The 17218-nt window shown below is 45.7% G+C and overlaps 1 protein-coding gene across 7 annotated transcripts in view; it reads right to left on the bottom strand.

Moving 5' to 3' along the window:
• The window catches only part of KDM4C (lysine demethylase 4C), a 336197-nt gene that overhangs the window by 104504 nt on the left and 214475 nt on the right, over positions 1–17218 (bottom strand). For all 7 annotated transcript variants that reach the window (XM_084834476.1, XM_084834472.1, XM_084834475.1 and 4 more), the window contains 2 exons: positions 15874–16087; positions 12767–12843 (listed from right to left, as the gene is read on the bottom strand). In XM_084834476.1, coding sequence (XP_084690602.1) covers positions 12767–12843; positions 15874–16087 — 291 coding nt within the window. The remainder of the gene's footprint in view (positions 1–12766; positions 12844–15873; positions 16088–17218) is intronic.

The following is a 17218-nucleotide window of genomic DNA, read 5'->3' as shown; positions in this document are numbered from 1 at the left end:
CTGGCAATCTCCCAATGGACAAATTTCTCAGTCTCAAGAAACCGGCTGCAGAGGGGACAACTCATTTATTTATTTATTTATTTCATTTATTTCATTTCTATACCGCCCAATAGCCAAAGCTCTCCAGGCGGTTCCCAAAAATTAAAACCAAACAACACACAATAAAACAATTTAAAATATATAGAACATTAAAACCACAATATAACAATACAACCACAATAAAACCTAGCAGCAGTGCAGGAGTTTAAAATACAGACTTAAAACAGCAAAGCTAAAAATTTAGAAAGCTAAAATGCTAAAATGCCTGGGAAAATAAAAAGGTCTTCACCTGGCGCCAAAAGGAATACAATGTAGGTGCCAGGCGAACCTCACTAGGGAGCTCATTCCAGAGCCGGGGTGCCACAGCAGAAAAAGCCCTCCTCCTAGTAGCCACCCGCCTCACTTCCTTTGGCAGGGGCTCACGGAGAAGGGCCGCTGACGATGATCTTAAGGTCCAGGCAGGCACATATGGGAGGAGGCGATCCTTCAGGTAACCTGGCCCCAAGCCGTTAAGGGCTTTGAATGTTAACACCAGCACTTTGAATCAGGCCCAGAAATGGACTGGCAGCCAGTACAGCTGGAAAAGTACTGGCGTAACATGAGCTCGCAGGCCAGTCCCTGTTAACAATCTTGCTGCCCTATTTTGGACCAGCTGAAGTTTCTGGACCATTTTCACAGGCAGCCCCACGTATAACGCATTGCAGTAATCCAGATGAGAAGTTATCAGAGAATGGATAACTGTAGCTAGGCTATCTCTGTCCAGATAAGGGCGTAGTTGGTATACCAGCCTAAGCTGATAAAAAGTGCTCCGTGCCACTGAGTTCACCTGTGCCTCAAGTGACAGTTCTGGATCCAAGAGCACCCCCAAACTACAAACCTGATCCTTTAGGGGGAGTGCAACCCCCTCCATAACAGGTTGAATATCACCTAGCCGGGCAGGAGAACCACCCACTAACAGTACCTCCGTCTTGTCTGGATTGAGTTTCAGTTTATTAGCCCTCATCCAGTCCATTACCATGCCCAAGCACTGATTCAGAACAGCCACTGCCTCACCTGGGTTTGATGAGAAAGAGAGGTAGAGCTGGGTGTCATCTGCATATTGATGGCACCTCAGCCCACACCTCCGGATAACCTCCCCCAGCGGTTTCATGTAGATGTTAAACAGCATGGGGGATAAAATAGAGCCCTGTGGAACCCCATGGCACAATTGCCATGGCACAGAGCAATAATCCCCCAGCACCACCTTCTGGAATCGGCCATCCAAGTAGGAGCGGAACCACTGTAGTGCAGTGCCTCCAACTCCTAACCCAGACAACCTATCCAGAAGGATACCATGGTCGATGGTATCGAAAGCCGCTGAGAGGTCCAGGAGAATCAACAGGGTCGCACTCCCCCATCCCTCTCCCGGCAGAGGTCATCCCACAGGGCAACCAAGGCAGTTTCCGTTCCAAAACCAGGCCTGAAGCCCGATTGAAATGGATCTAGATAATCCGTTTCATTCAACAGTGCCTGGAGTTGTCCTACAACCACCCGCTCAAGCACCTTGCCCAGGAAGGGGATGTTGGCCACTGGCCTATAACTGTTAACATCCTCTGGGTCCAGGTTAGGCTTTTTCAGGAGTGGTCTAATTACTGCCTCTTTTAAAGCGGCAGGCACCACTCCCTCTCTCAAGGAGGAATTTACAACCTCCTGGACCCAGCCAGACATACCCTCGTTTGATTTAATAAACCATGAAGGGCAAGGGTCAAGCACACAAGTGGTCGATTGGACTTGGCCAAGCACCTTGTCTGCATCCTCAGGCCTCAGTAACTGAAACTCATCCAATAAAACTGAACCAGACGGTGCTCTGAACGCCTCTACCAATGGAACTGCATTAATGGTGGTGTCCAATTAATGACAAATCTGAGCGAATTTATCCTCAAAGTGCCGTGCAAACTTGTCACAGCATGCTACCGAGGGTTCCACCATCTCTCTCCCTGGCCCAGAATGTAACAGGCCGTGAACCACTCGGAAAAGCTCCGCTGGACGACACTGAGAAGATGCAATGCTGGTGGAAAAGAACTGTCTCTTTGCCACCCTCACCGCCACAGAGTAGGCTTGATAGTCGGCTCTTACCTGTGTTTGGTCAGACTCAGCACAAGTTTTCCTCCACCTGCGTTCTAGCCATCTCCCCTCTTGCTTCATTGCCCTCAGCTCAGGTGTATACCAAGGAGCTAGCTGGGCTCTGCTCAGAGGGAGAGGGTGCTTGGGCGCGATCGTGTCAACCGCCCGAGTCATCTCTGCATTCCACAGAGCGACCTGGGCTTCAACAGAGGCACCAGCCATACCAGCAGGAAAATCCCCCAGAGCCCTCTGGAATCCATCAGAATCCATTAATCTCCGGGGGTGGACCATTTTAATAAGTCCCCCACCTTGTAGAGGGGGAAGGCTGCCAGGAGTCTAAACCTCAGCAGGAAGTGATCTGTCCATGACAAAGGGACAGATGTTAATTCCTCCACTTTCAGATCACCATCCTCCTGCCCAGTCGAGAAAACCAGATCAAGCGTGTGTCCTTTTATATGCGTTGGGCCGATGACATGTTGGGACAGCCCCATGGTTGTCATGGTGGCCATGAAGTCCTGAGCCGCCCAGGATACAGTGGCCTCGGCATGGAAGTTGAGATCCCCCAGGACCATCATCCTAGGGGTCCTCAACACCAAGTCCGAGACCACCTCTGTCAGCTCAGGCAGGGAGTCTGATGGGCAGCGGGGTGGGCGGTACACCAACAGAATCCCTAACCTGTCCCAGGTACCCAACACAAGGTGCTCTTAGGATTTCACCTTCTGACACTGTAGAAATTGGCTCGATCATAGGAGTAGTCGGTACTGATGAAAGGACATGGATAGGTGAATCCAGTAACGGAGGACATGTTGGAATCTGAGGTTTTGAAGGCTTATCACCAACCCTCTTTTTCTTTTGTTTCTTGAGGCTATCTGATCCCAATTTGGAAACTTAGCCGTTTAAAAAATCTTCCTCGCTACTGAGAGTGCTAAAGAGCACCACAGAGTTGGAGGATCGACCTGCTCAACAGAACCTGAGGGATGAGGAGACGACAGCTTTGACAAAGACATAGCAGCCACTGTCTTTTCCTTTACATGAGATTTGACCAGGTTTTTCAGATCCATGGCCAACAAAGACCTTCTTCACAGACTCTCCAAGAATAGAGTTTGTCAGATCTATTCTTCTGTGCCTGTTTAGTGAAAGACTGACACAGAGAACAAGCATTGGGTAAATGGCCCTCACCCAAGCAAAAAAGGCAAAGACAATGAAGGTCAGTGGGGGGCAACTTACTCCCACACTGATACATTTACAGAATGGGGCCTTTGCGGCCATATGAAGATCGCAGCCGCGGTAGAAGACAACAGACGATGGATTTTTTTTTTTTAGGGCAACGACCAAAACAAGAAAAAACAATGCTGAAAAGAAGAGAGAGAAAAAGACCTAAGTACCAGTGTAAAAACACTGACAAAAAGTTCTCCATGAATGGAGGAAGCTCCTGAAGAGGCTACTGCTAGGCGGTCGAAAGAGAACTGAGGGAAGAGGCGGAAACCCGTTGGTATTTGCATAGTGGATGGTGGGCGGAGACCCTGATGCAGCTGGGAGCTACCCAAGCCCCGCTGTCACCGGAGGAACTAGAGCGGTGGCGTGTGGAGCGCCGATGCGTTCGGTGCGGAAAGCTGGGACATTTCACCAAAACCTGCCATGCCAGACCTGCAGTCCCACTGCCTCCTCCTCCTCACCCCCAGGCCTGACTAGGCTGCCCCCCAAGCCTGTTGGGGGTCTCCAGTGTGGGGGTCGGTTCCCCACCAGGTGAGTGCCTTCCATAACCCCCCCACCCTCCCATCTGCTATTGCATGTTCACCTCCACTCCTTCCAGTGGAGTGGGGTGGAGGCCCTAGCTTTAGTGGACTCTGGGGCTACGACCAGTTTCATGGATGAAATGTTCACTCACCTCCACAAGATTCCTACCCTGCCTCTTCCTGCCTCCTTGGCAGTGGAGACCATCGATGGACCCTCTTTCTTCGGGGGCGGTGACCCGGATTACAGCTCCACCCACTCTGCACACCCAGTCCCACGTTAAGCAGATTCAGTTTCACTTGGCCAAGGTTTCCCAATACCCAGTCGTGCTGGGTGTTTTCTGGCTCTCTAAGCATAATTCTCAGATTTCTTGGGGGCTTCAGCAAGTGGAGGTCTCGTCTCCCTATTGCCGGGAGCACTGCCTCCCAACCGAGGTGCCAGTCCCAGCCCAAGCCTTAATGCTTTCCTCCCCCTCCTCGTCTGCTTCTGGCAGTTCTTCAGCTACCGTGACCCTCCCAGAGAAGTATGTGGCTTTTCGGAATGTTTTTGACAAGAAGGAGGCCAACCAAATCGCCCCCCCGCCCTTTTGACTGTGCCATTAACCTCATTCCTGGGGCGACTATCCCTGCCGGCCGGTTGTATTCGATGTCGGAGCCAGAACTTTGAGCTCTGCGGGAGTTTTTGGACACAAACCTCAGCCATGGCTTCATTCGCCCCTCCTCCTCCGCCGCCGTCTTCGTCCCTACCAGGTTTGTGCACAAAAAATTGGGAGAACGCCGCCTGGTGCATGATTTCAGAGCGTTGAATTCGGTCTTGATCCCTGACAAGTACCCCCTCCCCCTCATACCAGAGATGCTGGAGCGCCTGGGGCGAGCCAAGATTTTCACAAAGTTGGACCTGCGTGGCGCCTACAATCTGATTCACATCCGGGAAGGGGATGAGTGGAAGACCTGTTTCGGCACCCAGTACGGAGTGTATGAATACTTAGTGATACCATTGGGGCTCGCCTGCACCCCCGCACACACATTTTTGTGTTTAATGAATGCCATCTTCTGGGACTATTTGGACACTTTCCTCATTGTTTATTTCGATGATTTACTTATATTTTCTGAGGACCCCCACACCCATCAGCACCATGTCTCCGCCGTCCTCCAGCGCCTCCGCGAGCACCATCTTTATGCCAAGCTGGAGAAATGTGCGTTTGACCTAACTTCTTTGGACTATCTCAGCTACATTATCTCAGCTGACGGTATCAGGATGGATCCTGCAAAGGTCCTTCTGGCAGGCTCCATCCACCAAGAAGGACTTGCAACGTTTTCTGGGGTTTGCTAATTTTTACAGAAAGTTCCTGCCCAGCTTTGCTCAGCTGACATCTCCTCTCACAGACCTCCTTAAGGGCAGGAAATCTCATTTTCATTGGACGGCATCTGCCCAACAGGCTTTCAAGGAACTTAAGAAGCTTTTTAGTTCTGAGCCGATCCTGGTACATCCCGACCCGAGGAAGCCTTTTGTAGTGCAAACTGATGCCTCTGACTTTGCAGAGGGGGCTGTGCTTTTTCAGCCAGATCGGGCAGGCAGCGGGTTGCAACCCTGCGCCTACCACTCCAGGAAGCTGAACATGTCTGAGAGGAATTATACCATCTGGGAGAAGGAACTGTTGGCCATCAAGTCCGCTTTGGAGACCTGGAGTCATCTTCTGGAGGGGGCACAGCACCCAGTCAAAGTTAGAACCGACCATCACAACCTAGAACATCTTCAGACAGCCCGTGCCTTAAACCAGCAGCAGATTAGGTGGTTGCTTTTTTTTCCCCGGTTCCACCTTAAGATTTGCCATGTGAAAGCCTCCGACAACCTACAAGCAGATGCTCTTTCTCGTAAGCCTGACCTCCAGCCAGGAGGTGAGGGGAATCCACCCCCCTGATTCTTCCCCCCCAGAGCCTGGCAGCAGCTGCGGTGCCTCACTCTTGGGAGGAGCTCCTTCACTCTGAACAGGCTCAGGATGCTTTTGTCCGCACAAAAGTGGAGGAATTGGGGCTAGCCTCTGCCCCCCCCCCACTCTACCCCCTTCTCTTTGCGAGGTGGCCTGCTTTACCATTCCGGCCGGGTCTATGTGCCTTCTAGACCCCTCCACGAGAAGGTCTTCCATCAGTGCCACGACTCCCCCATCACTGGGTGTTTTCGCTTCGCCAAAACCCTGCATGGAGTGACGTGGGATTTTTGGTGGCCTCGTGTGTGTCGGGACGTCAAGACCTATGTCGCCACCTGCCCAACCTGCCAGCGGGCAAAGGCCCCCTCAGGCAAGCCCACAGGCTTGCTTCACCCCCTGCCTACCCCCTCAGGACCTTGGAAACTGCTCTCCCTTGACTTCATCACTGACTTGCCTCGCTCACACGGTAAGACCACTATTCTGGTGGTGGTGGATTTGTTTTCTAAGATGGCTCATTTCATCCCCTGCTCTGGGTTGCCCACAGCCAGGGAGACGGCGGAGCTTTTTTTGGTGCATGTTTTCTGGCTCCACAGATGGCCCGAGAGTTCATTTCGGATAGGGGAGCCCAATTCACTGCCCATTTCTGGAGGGAGCTACTTGGGCTTCTCCATGTGACGCTCTGTCTTTCCTCCGCCCACCATCCCCAGACAGATGGTCAGACCGAGTGCACCAATGCGACTCTGGAGCAATATTTGTGCTGTTATGTCAATTACCAGCAAGGTGACTGGTTTTCCTTGCTGCCTCTCACAGAATTTGCTTATAACAATGCCTGCCATGCTTCCACCCACCAAACTTCATTTTTTGCCAACTTTGGTTACCACCCCAAGGCTTTCCCATCCACCCTAGCTCCCTCTTCAGTGCCTGCAGCCCATGAGTTTTTAGAGGAATTGCGAGAGGTACACCACCTCTTACGGGACTCCCTCGAGCAAGCCAAGTCAGCCTACAAGGCCTCTGCGGACGGGCAGCACCAGCAACCGGGGGACTGGGTTTGGTTGTCCACCCAATATCTCCCCTCTCACTCGCCCGCAAAGAAGCTCACGCCTCGTCGCACGGGGCCTTTCCAGATTACGGCCTAGACTAACCCTGTTGCTTTTCACCTGGCTCCCCCCCCCCATGATCCTGGTTTTCATCGATCCTTGCTGGTGACCCTCATTGCTCGGCCAGCTCCCCACCACCACCAGTGCTGGTGGAGGGGGAGGAGGAGTTTGAGGTCGTGGAGATTCTGGACTTCCACCTTTTTCACAGCCGCCTGCAATATCTGGTGGACTGGGAGGGGTACGGGCCAGATGAGTGATCCTGGGAACCCATGGAAAATGTGCATGCTCCGTTCCTGCTGAGGCATTTCCACCCGCTGTACCCCCACAAACCCGGGGCCCCAGGGGAGGAGCACAAGGGGCAGCCTCATGGAAGCAGGGATGATGTCAGGGTGGAAACTGAGCCCATACAGCCCCAGAGCAGTTCTGATTCTGAGGAAGAACAGCAATCCGTAGGAGAGGAGCTCGCTCATCTCTCACAAGCACAGTAGCTGGCAGAGATTCCTCCTGCCAGTATTCCTGAGAGAAATAGTGACCCTGGCAGTGAGAGAGCGCTGGAAGGGGGCTTGCTGGATGCTTGGCGCAGACGCAGGGAGCGCCGACAGATGGAGGGTGCCGAAATGAGGCGCTCCGCTCGTTTGGCGCTAAAACAATGGTCACGTCCCGAGGCCCCAAGGGTAAGAGGGAGGATCTCTCCATAGCCCATAAGTTCAGAGTCTTCCCACGGTACTCCGTCAAACGGGGACCAACTGCCTGACCTGTAGCTTAGGCTGCTCTGCTATCTATACCCAGTGCAGTTCCTTGCTTAGTCGCTAGTGATTAGTATCTATAAGAGTCACAAAGTAATAAAGGAATAAAGCCTTGGAAAGAATCCTCATCGTCTGTGTCCTGAGTTGGCTATTGGAGGGGACTGTAAGAGGCAGCTAGGGCGCTCCTGACAGGTTCCTCACCCCTGCTATAAGGGTGTTGGAGGCCACACTTTTTCTCCCAGCACAGAATCAGCATCCAGCCCTTCTGAACTAAGGTAAGACACTATTCTTCAGTTTAGTTAGATGCTATGCAACTGTAATGCATTACTTGAGTGTCCTTAGGATCTTTGCAAGGGAGGAGGATAGGGAGATAACTGGATCTAGTTAGGTCTGTCTACTGTGACTCCTTGACTCTACTTACCATTAGCTGCCCTGCCAAACCAGCTGCACTGTTTCAAACTGCCAAGTAAAATTTAAGATAAAAAGATCTTAACGTACTCTGCTATCTTTCAGTTGACAAAACTTAGTATATTAATGAAAAGACCAGAGGCTAATTTTTCTGCAATCTGCATGCCTCACTAAGGGGACCATAAAGAGGGTTTGCTTTAGCTTGAATTAATAAACCTGTTTATAAAACTACCTGTACATTCTAGAACAGTGACAAAAGAATGGTTTTTTACTTCTAGGGTAGGGCTCAGATATATTTCTTCCTTTTTATTTATTGATGTATTTATTGATGTATTTATTTCCAATGCCTGATTTGATCATTATTTAAAAAAATGCACTATTTTAACATTTCATTTGAATAAATGTCCTGGCTAAAAATATTAAAGTTCTGCTTTGCTCACTCTGAATATTTATTTGCCCAATGTCTGTAAAAGCCTTTGCTATTATAGTATAAAGCAACTGAAGTACTATAGTGTAATAGTGATTGAGCAACTTTTCTTTGTTAAGCACTTTACTGACTAGGCTAATGGCCCAGTATAGGTGGTTGATGGGAGCAAATCTTTAGGAGATATTTAGAGTTCTCTCAAGTGTTATCCATCAGAATTTTGAAAAGGTGACACTGACACACACTACCCGCTGAAGAGTAGTGTGTGTGTGTGTGTGTGTGCGCGTGTGTAATAACAAAAGAAGTTGTTTTGAGACAATAAGTGAGACAGATAGAAAGGAAATGAGTGAAGGCTGAAGCACTTTGGGGTGCAACATGCCTCTCCCTGGGGATTTGATGAGCAGTAGCGGATCAGCTGCCTGATAGGAGTATTATGTTGCTTGCCTCCATCTATGCTTGACTTGTATATTTGTAAACAAACTAAAAATTAGAAAACACCATGTGTTTCCAGTGATCTCTACACCAAAACGTAGCCAAATCCTGGTAGCACTGTTCCTGGAGCCTCTCGTCACTCTGGGAAAAGGGGTGGGGGGAATGTAACATGATTTTTCACAAGTAAGCTTGAGAGGGTAGACAACTATGTGCTAAGGAAAGAGGGCAAATATATTTTCTCTGGGTTCCCAAAGTTATGGTTTCAGATCTGCCAGGTTAACAAACTAGATTATCCTTGGATCTGAGGTGCCAGCATTAAATTAGTGAACCTAGGCCAGGTTAGGGTATAATATCTCCCTAGCACCGTACTGTAGTTTGTGAAAGCAGAGCCTTGTTAGATGAGGAAGACCTGGGTTCCTTGACATCCCTCACTATTTTGAACATAATCAGGTTCCCCACAAAAAGAAATGTGATAATTCTCCTTACTAACGCTTTGAGGTGCCACACGTGTCCCTTGGCTGAAAGAAAACTGACGAACTTGTTGTTAGAGCAGCAATGCTGTCTAACTCTGTTCAGGGAACTGAACTGATAATTACATTCTGACTTAAAAGACACCCTGTCAGTTCCTGGGATTGACTTTTGCCATTCCCCCTCCCCTCTACACCCACCCGCAACTCTGCAGGAGCTGTAACAAAAGCAGTTTCATAAGTCCTGGAACAAGTTCTGATTGCCTGATAAGGAACCTTTCACAATTTTCTCCGGTGGCCAGCAAGAGAGGAAAAATTCAATTTTGCCTAGAAAGAATGCCTACCCTGCTAAAATGAAAACATATTACAGATACAGAAATTGACTCTGGGCACATTTTAATAGCAATTCACCAAGCAAACATTGAACTACCTATATATGTGAATCACTATTTTTGTAATAATCTCTTCTAAATTGGTATTTGCCATTTTATTTCCCTGCCTTGGTTAATATGCACACCATATCTGCTACCTCCTGTTTTGTTCTTTACCAACAGCTACAAGGAATCTAAAAAAACTGCTTACATTATCTGCTCCTCCAACCTATTTTACCCTACCTCTCTCTTTTAGTTTTCATAAAATGGTAAGAAATTACTTTGGTGTGAGAAAAATCAATATATTCTAGCACAGTTGAACTGAGGGGGTGCGGGGAAGTTACCATTTCTGTGAAAAGCTCCTCTACAGTCTTTATTGTCAATGTTTGGCAATGTTTTGTGTTCCCAGCTCATGCAGGAGATAAGATAGCCCTCAAAATGTATCCAAAGGAACTCTAAAATTTTTGGGGGTCAATTAAGTAAAAATGTGGGTAGAATAATCAATTAGTACAAACTGGGGAAGGGTAGAACACAAAAAACAGCAAACTCTCTAGTTTCTGAGATTTCACCAGAAATTACCCATACCTTTCAAGCAGATTGTCATGATTCTAAGGGCTAGAAATTTGCTTTTTACAAAAGGAAAGCTAAATTCTGGGCTCAACACATTTTGAACTGTATCCACATTTATCCACACTTGGAAAGAATCATAGCGTACATACATCCCTGCATATGACTCTCTTTTCTGATATCTTGTTATAGCCATAAAGTTCAGAAAAAGTTTCTCCACTCAACACACACACACACACACGGTTTTGTTTTGTTATTCCCTATCCCTTTAGTAATCAGAAACTACCTCAATTAGGCTGGAGGTAGAGGATAGTCCATTTCTCAGAGAGTTGAAGGAGGCATTGGCTGGGTTCACTCATCACTGAAACTATGAGCAAGCCATCATACTCATGTATGCAGCTCAACCACTCCCGTTGGCTCATCTTGTCAGTGGGAGTGGTTAAATAAGCCAGGAGCTCTCTATCCCTGGTTTAGTTAGCATGACATCTGAGCTGGGAATTCTAGCTTATCCCTCCCCCAACAAGCCAGAATCAGGTTCTTGGGTTTCAACTCTGGCTTGCTGAGAGAAAGACAAGCCAAAGTTCCTGGTTCAGATGTCATACTAACCAAGCCAAGGAGTCCCTGGCTTGTTTAGCCACTCCCATTGGCAGAAGAAGTGAAGTGGGAGCAATCAAGCAACCCACATTAGCATGTTGGCTCACTCATGGTAACCCAGGAGTTTTAAAAAATTCTGGAGTGCGAACCATCCTGGAGTGTGAACATCCATCTTACTGTTGTTTATTACTAAAATGAAAAGTTCATCTACAGTCTTTATTGTCGATGCTTGGCAATGTTTTGTGTTCCCAGCTCATGCAGGAGACAGGTACTTCCAAAACAAACTTCCAGTTTGTAGTACTTCCAAAACCTGTTTGATCAAGTAAGATAGTAGAACAAAGGATATGTGTGTATACACAAAGGGCAATAAAGGTTTCATCATATCTTCAAACTCTCTTTAAAATGATTGCTTGTCTCTACTCTCTGAGGCAGATGGCATGATGTTCCAACAGTAGAATTCTCTTTTGGCATGCCTTAATGGATGGGTTTCACTTATGGTCAAGATACAGCTCTCATAGTTCGGGTTTAGATTGATTGGTTAAAGATAGGGAACAATGGTGACTGGACAGGAGGGAAAGTATCTTGCCTTCCTCAGTGATATGAAGCTTGACTCACTTGTCTGTGTTATTTGAGTCATTGGTTGCTTCCACACTAGAAATCTTTAATGGGGCCGAAGGATTGCTTTTCTGTTATTATCTGGAAGTGGAATTTAGACAGAACTTCCACACAGTATAGCACTATATTATCCAGCAATACCATCCCTCTTGGCCAAAATCCTTCTACAATGTTTACTCGAAACAGGAAGCAATAAAATGGGAAGGACCTGCAAACAGAAAACTTTTAATTACACCCTTGATAGGGTTTGCTTTCACATTGCACCTGTCCCCTCCTGCAATTTTATTTTATTTGAAAAGGACACAAAACAACACACACACACACAACCCCCCCCCCAAAAAAAAATCAGGTCTGAAAAACATGAGGATAACACAGAAACTACAAGATTACAACAATCTGATGAAAACATCATTTGGTTTCTTTAAAAAAAGTGAATAAACAAAGGATGGATATTCCAGATAAAAGGTGTAATATAGAAGCAACTACTGAAAAGCTATTTCCTCAGCATGTCCCTGCTCTGTCTTCTGCAGCGTAATAGTTCTCTGCTTGTGATACACTATGGTCTTAACAGGCTAGATAGTTCTCTGGGGGGATTGCTGGATGAATGGTCCTGCCTTTGGGGGATGCCCTGTGATTCTTTTACATATCAAGTACCTACGTGGTTTGAGTCCAGCAACAGTTTCAGTCTGGTACTCTGCACTTATGCCTGCAGCAGTCACCCTTCCACTGACATCAATCCTAAAATTTCAATCAACCCTTGTAGTTACAAGGGGAGATAATATATTCTGATTTTCTGGATGACATGCCTGCACAATATTAGGATAATTACTGCAGTGTTCAGCAATTTAACAAGCTGTATCAAGAAGGCTGAGCTACATCTGGAAGAGTTGGGAAGCTCTTGGGCTGTCCAGTGGCTGCAGCACTGCAGCTGACAGGGAGCTTACAGGGTAAAACAATGTGAAGGTTCTCCTGTTTTGTATTTTCAGTTATATTACATTCAATGTTGGGTGTTTTCTCAGTAGACATTATATCACATATCTTACTTACCATGTACCAATATGCAATAAAAAAATTCAATTTGAACCATAACAATATTGTTAAAACAGAAATAAGGGTGTTTTCTCAACTATGGGAAGAAGGATTGGAAGAACACACCTCTGTGTCTCTTATTCTTATATACAATCAGTTATTCAGGAGGTTTAGGTGGTCTGTGAACAACCACTAAATAAATGCATCACTTACGGCTGTCCAGGCTGCTCTTTTGCATCGAGAACACATCCATCCATCATGGATTTCATGGGAAGCAACACCATAGCAACCTATAATAACAGAGCCAAGGTGATAAACAGTTTCTGTACTTCATTATCTTCAAGCTAAACAGACAACTGAGCTATTAAAGAGAGACACTAGATTTGCATACTGTGTGATTAAAAACAGTGAAGAATGAGCATTTTCCCAAGAGTAAGTTTGGTTGTCATACTGCCAGTTGAAATATTGCCTATGCTAGCAACAGTTCTCATTCCTCAGATCAGCCACATTATCTTTAACAAACCTTTCACTATGCTAGGCTGTCAGTCTAGTTATACCAACTACTTGTCCATGTGGTAAAATTCCAATCTCCATATAGAGATAACGCTCATATAGAGAGCTAGTATACTATAGGGATTAACACTGCAATTCTATACATACTTATTTGTAAAAGTATGTTAGGAAAAGGTACGCACCCTATATCAAAAACAAGGGATGTTAAGTGAAGTTGAGTAGCGCAGCTCACTCACATAAGTTAACAGCCCTGCTTGATTACTGTGAACAAAATTAGAGCAAGTCACAGAGCTCACCTTGAGCTGGCACCCATCTTGATTCTGCTTGCCCAGGCAGCCTGACTGCCTCCCTGGCTGACAGATAGCCCCTCATGTACGAGGCTGCCTGTCAGCCAGGGACAAACTATGTTTAAAGGGCAGTTCAGTTCAGTTCTTTTTATTGTGGTCAACAGACCAGAAATAAAAGCAGTCAGAGATATATTTCTAGAAAGAACCTTTTTGATTTTATTAAGGTTAGTATGCCATCACCACCCCCCGATTTCGATTTAACATTATGGAACCCTTATTTTACTGATCGCCTTATCTATCGGAGGCACAACTGTGCCCCCCTATATATATATATAATCAACTCAAACTGTGCAAAAACAGATATTACAAGACACCAGAAACAACCTTCCAATAACAGATAGTTGCTTCTTTGTTCTCATTGCCACTGACAGAATTTGGCAACAACCCTAACTTTGTCTGAAAGCAGATACTTAATGTAAAATTGGGCTGCTCTATCTGAGTGCCAATAAAGAGGCAATCATTTGCTGCCTATCTTCAACGTAGAAAATGCAAAACAAAAGAACATGTTCCACAGATTCCACCTCCTGGATGCTCCACAGACAGATCCCTCAGTGGCAAGGAGACACCATCATATCTTCCCCAAAGCATCTGAGAGGGTAGCATCTTACATCAGGTCAAAGTGAAAGCTTTATGATATTTAGCTACATGCAAATTACTCAAATGAGCAGGTAATTGAAAGGGTTTTTCATAAGAAATACCTAAAGAACAAGGGGAGCAAATTGCACATGCACAAGCAGAAAGGTCTTGAAAGGAAATATCCTAAAGTATTTTCTTTATTAGGGCTACTAATAAAAATCCCATTTTAAAAGGAAAGAAGATGATGCCTGAGGCAACAAGCCCTTTGAGCCACACAATTCATCCAAGCACTATTGTAACTTCCATCAGAGAGATAAGATAGCAGCCCCACTGCTGTCCTAAAGACATACATCTTAAGGCTGGCAGCCAAGCCCTCCCATCAAACGGGCATTGTCCTGTCTCCATTAATATAGCTACATTGGAAGCACATCTAGAGATGTGCAAAAGGACTCATAAGAATCTGGCGTGTATGCTGTTAACATCTGAAGACATTACCCTGACCCAAATACCAGCTCCATAAAAGAGCTGAGTGGGTATTTTAGCAATGAACATTGTAATAGCTGCTGAAATATAATAGCCTGTTTTTGTATAGAAATAACGTAGTGAAACAGTCTGACTAATTAAAGCTTTCTGAAGAGCGTATGATCTATGTGTAGACCACGAAATGGAATGATGGAACACCCCACCCCCAAGTAGTGAAAACTTTTGACCTGTTCCACAATTTGGTTATCCAAAAGCCATCTCAGCCAAAAGTTAATTTCTTCTTGAATATTTCTTCTCAATTTTCTGTAATTGATCTTTAAACCATTATACTTAAAATAGAAACAGAACTTATTTAACATAAGTTTAAAGGGCAGGATCCTGCCTTTCAAAGACAGCCAGTTGGCTGCCTCCCCATTCCAAGCTGACAGACAGCCTCGTGTGTATGGGGTAAGGGATGTCGTAGAAATCTAGGAAGGGGATGGAGTCCGGTGGACATCCTCCCACTCAGTCCGCAGACCCTCACATTTGCCCAACTCGGCGCACGCCAAGTTGGGCAAGTTCAGGGATCCCCACTTACCCACAAGCTGCCAATTTGCAAAAAAACACAGGTAAGCTTTTAATGTAAATCACCATTTTACACAAAATGGCGTCCGTAAATAGGCCATTTATGCAAAATTGCAGGCATGAATGGACCATTTATGCCTGCAATTTTGCATAAATGGACTATTTACGGCCTCCATTTTGCGTAAAATGGAGATTTACGTAAAAGCTTCCTCACTGTTTTTCACAAAATGGTGGCTTACAGGTGAGTGGGATGCCAGGAGCTCTCACCAGGTGCCTGCCAGGCCAGCCAAAGGCTTGCCCCCCATGCCTGCCAGGGTTGGGCAAGCAGTGGGAATCCAGTGAGTGGCACACGGGGAGGGTAATTTGGTCCATCCCTACATGGGTCCACCTATAGCCGGGTATGAGGAGGCAGTCAGGCTATCTATGTGAGCAGAATCAGGATGGGTTATTGACTTATCCCAATTCCACTCAAAGAAACCAGACAGGGCTGTTTACATATGCGAGCAGCCCTACTGAATTTCTGGCAACATTCTTCACGGCCGATACATGGTGAGGACTTTGGCCTCCCCACGCCCTCCCTGAGATTAAGCTGTTTTTGAACTCCATAGACACAGTTTACAAATCTTGGAATATTTCATTTTGGGGGCATAGATTGAGTTCTATATAATTTCATACATCCGAACATATGAATGAGTTCACACATTTCTTCTGTGTTCTAAAGGCAACTCAAAATATTCCAGTTGAATTATGATGGTTACTCAGATTTTAACACTGTAAGTGAAAGTAAAAGTGGAAATCCAATATTTTAATTTGAAGAACTATGATATTTATATTTACTTGCATGGACCTGTACATAACACTTTGCACAGGATATCAGCAGACTTGTTCCATCTTCTTCAATAAAGCCATTGGACGGATAGTTTTCGGTATTTTCTTCACTATAAATAAAACATATCTCTGGAATAAGTGGTTTTGTCTTTTTGCTGGCCATAAATATTGCTCTTTGTTTCGTTTCTGAGGAAGTATAGATTTCTTCATTAGTTTTGTCAGGCTGAAAAATATATTTAAATAGAAAGATATTTGTTCTTTTTCTTTTGTTTGGTAAGTTTCCCCATCCCCTTTAAAAGATAATAAATCCAACTCACATTGCTTCTAAAATATCCTTCACTGGTCATTTTAAACATTTCAATATTTTGATAGTTGCTAAATGAAGAGTCAAGTTTTAGTAACCTACACTTTATCACTTATTTAAATTCTCCCTATTGTAGCTTTGCATTCAGCTCTTACTACTAATTTTTATAGCTGTAAAAGTGGGAAGATAGCCTTACACACCATACTCACACAAACACACATTCTCTCAAGGCAATAGACAGCAGTTCTAGGAACCAGCCCTTTGAGTTGATATTGCCGCTGCTTAAGGAAGCATCCTTCGCCATCCCGCATTCATACCCTGCAACAGCCACCTATATCTAGCCAGAGCACAGCTGGAGAAAGATATGGAAACTTTGTCTCCTTGGGCTGTGCAGCAACCTCTTGAAGCATGACTTTCCTCCCCATCTGCTGAGCATGGACTAAGATGGGAACCACTTCACAAAGAGAGGACAGGAAGATAGCTTGAGCTCTCTATAGCTCTCTGCCAATTGGCAGGAATTCTTTAAGGGGCATTTCCTACTGGACAAATAGCATGGAATGGGAGTGCCAAGAGGGTTATTCTGCAAGGGTTGGGGAAGACTGCAGAGAAAAGCATGTCACAGTTATCAGTGTGTCCCAGTGAAGGGTATTTCTCATTTATTAGCATGAATCCTCTGGAAACATTTAGCAATTTGTGTGCACTTTTATATCACCAGTATCTGATGTGTCAAAGTGAAATGCAATGGCAAAACACCATTAAATGCAGTGTTTAATGGCAATTACACTAGAAGTCAAGAAAATTCCCCCCTCAGTCTCAAGTTTGGAGGGCCTTCTTGGTGGCAGCTCCTGGTTATGGAATGCTTTCTCTAGAAAGACTCACTCATATTACTTATGTTGTTGTCCTTCCAGCACCAGGGTAAGACTTTTTATTCTCCCAGACATGTTAAGATCTTACTATGATTCTAAATTATGTGTTTTGTGATCGTTAATGTCTAATATGTTGTTAGTATATAGATGTAAAGATTTTAGTATGCTTTAGTCCCTACGGTTT

Source organism: Heloderma suspectum, chromosome 2 (genome assembly GCF_057233095.1).
Source record: "Heloderma suspectum isolate Gila_16-S chromosome 2, 16-S_ref, whole genome shotgun sequence".
Lineage (NCBI taxonomy): Eukaryota > Metazoa > Chordata > Lepidosauria > Squamata > Helodermatidae > Heloderma > Heloderma suspectum.
This window is presented reverse-complemented; position numbering and strand designations above follow the sequence as displayed.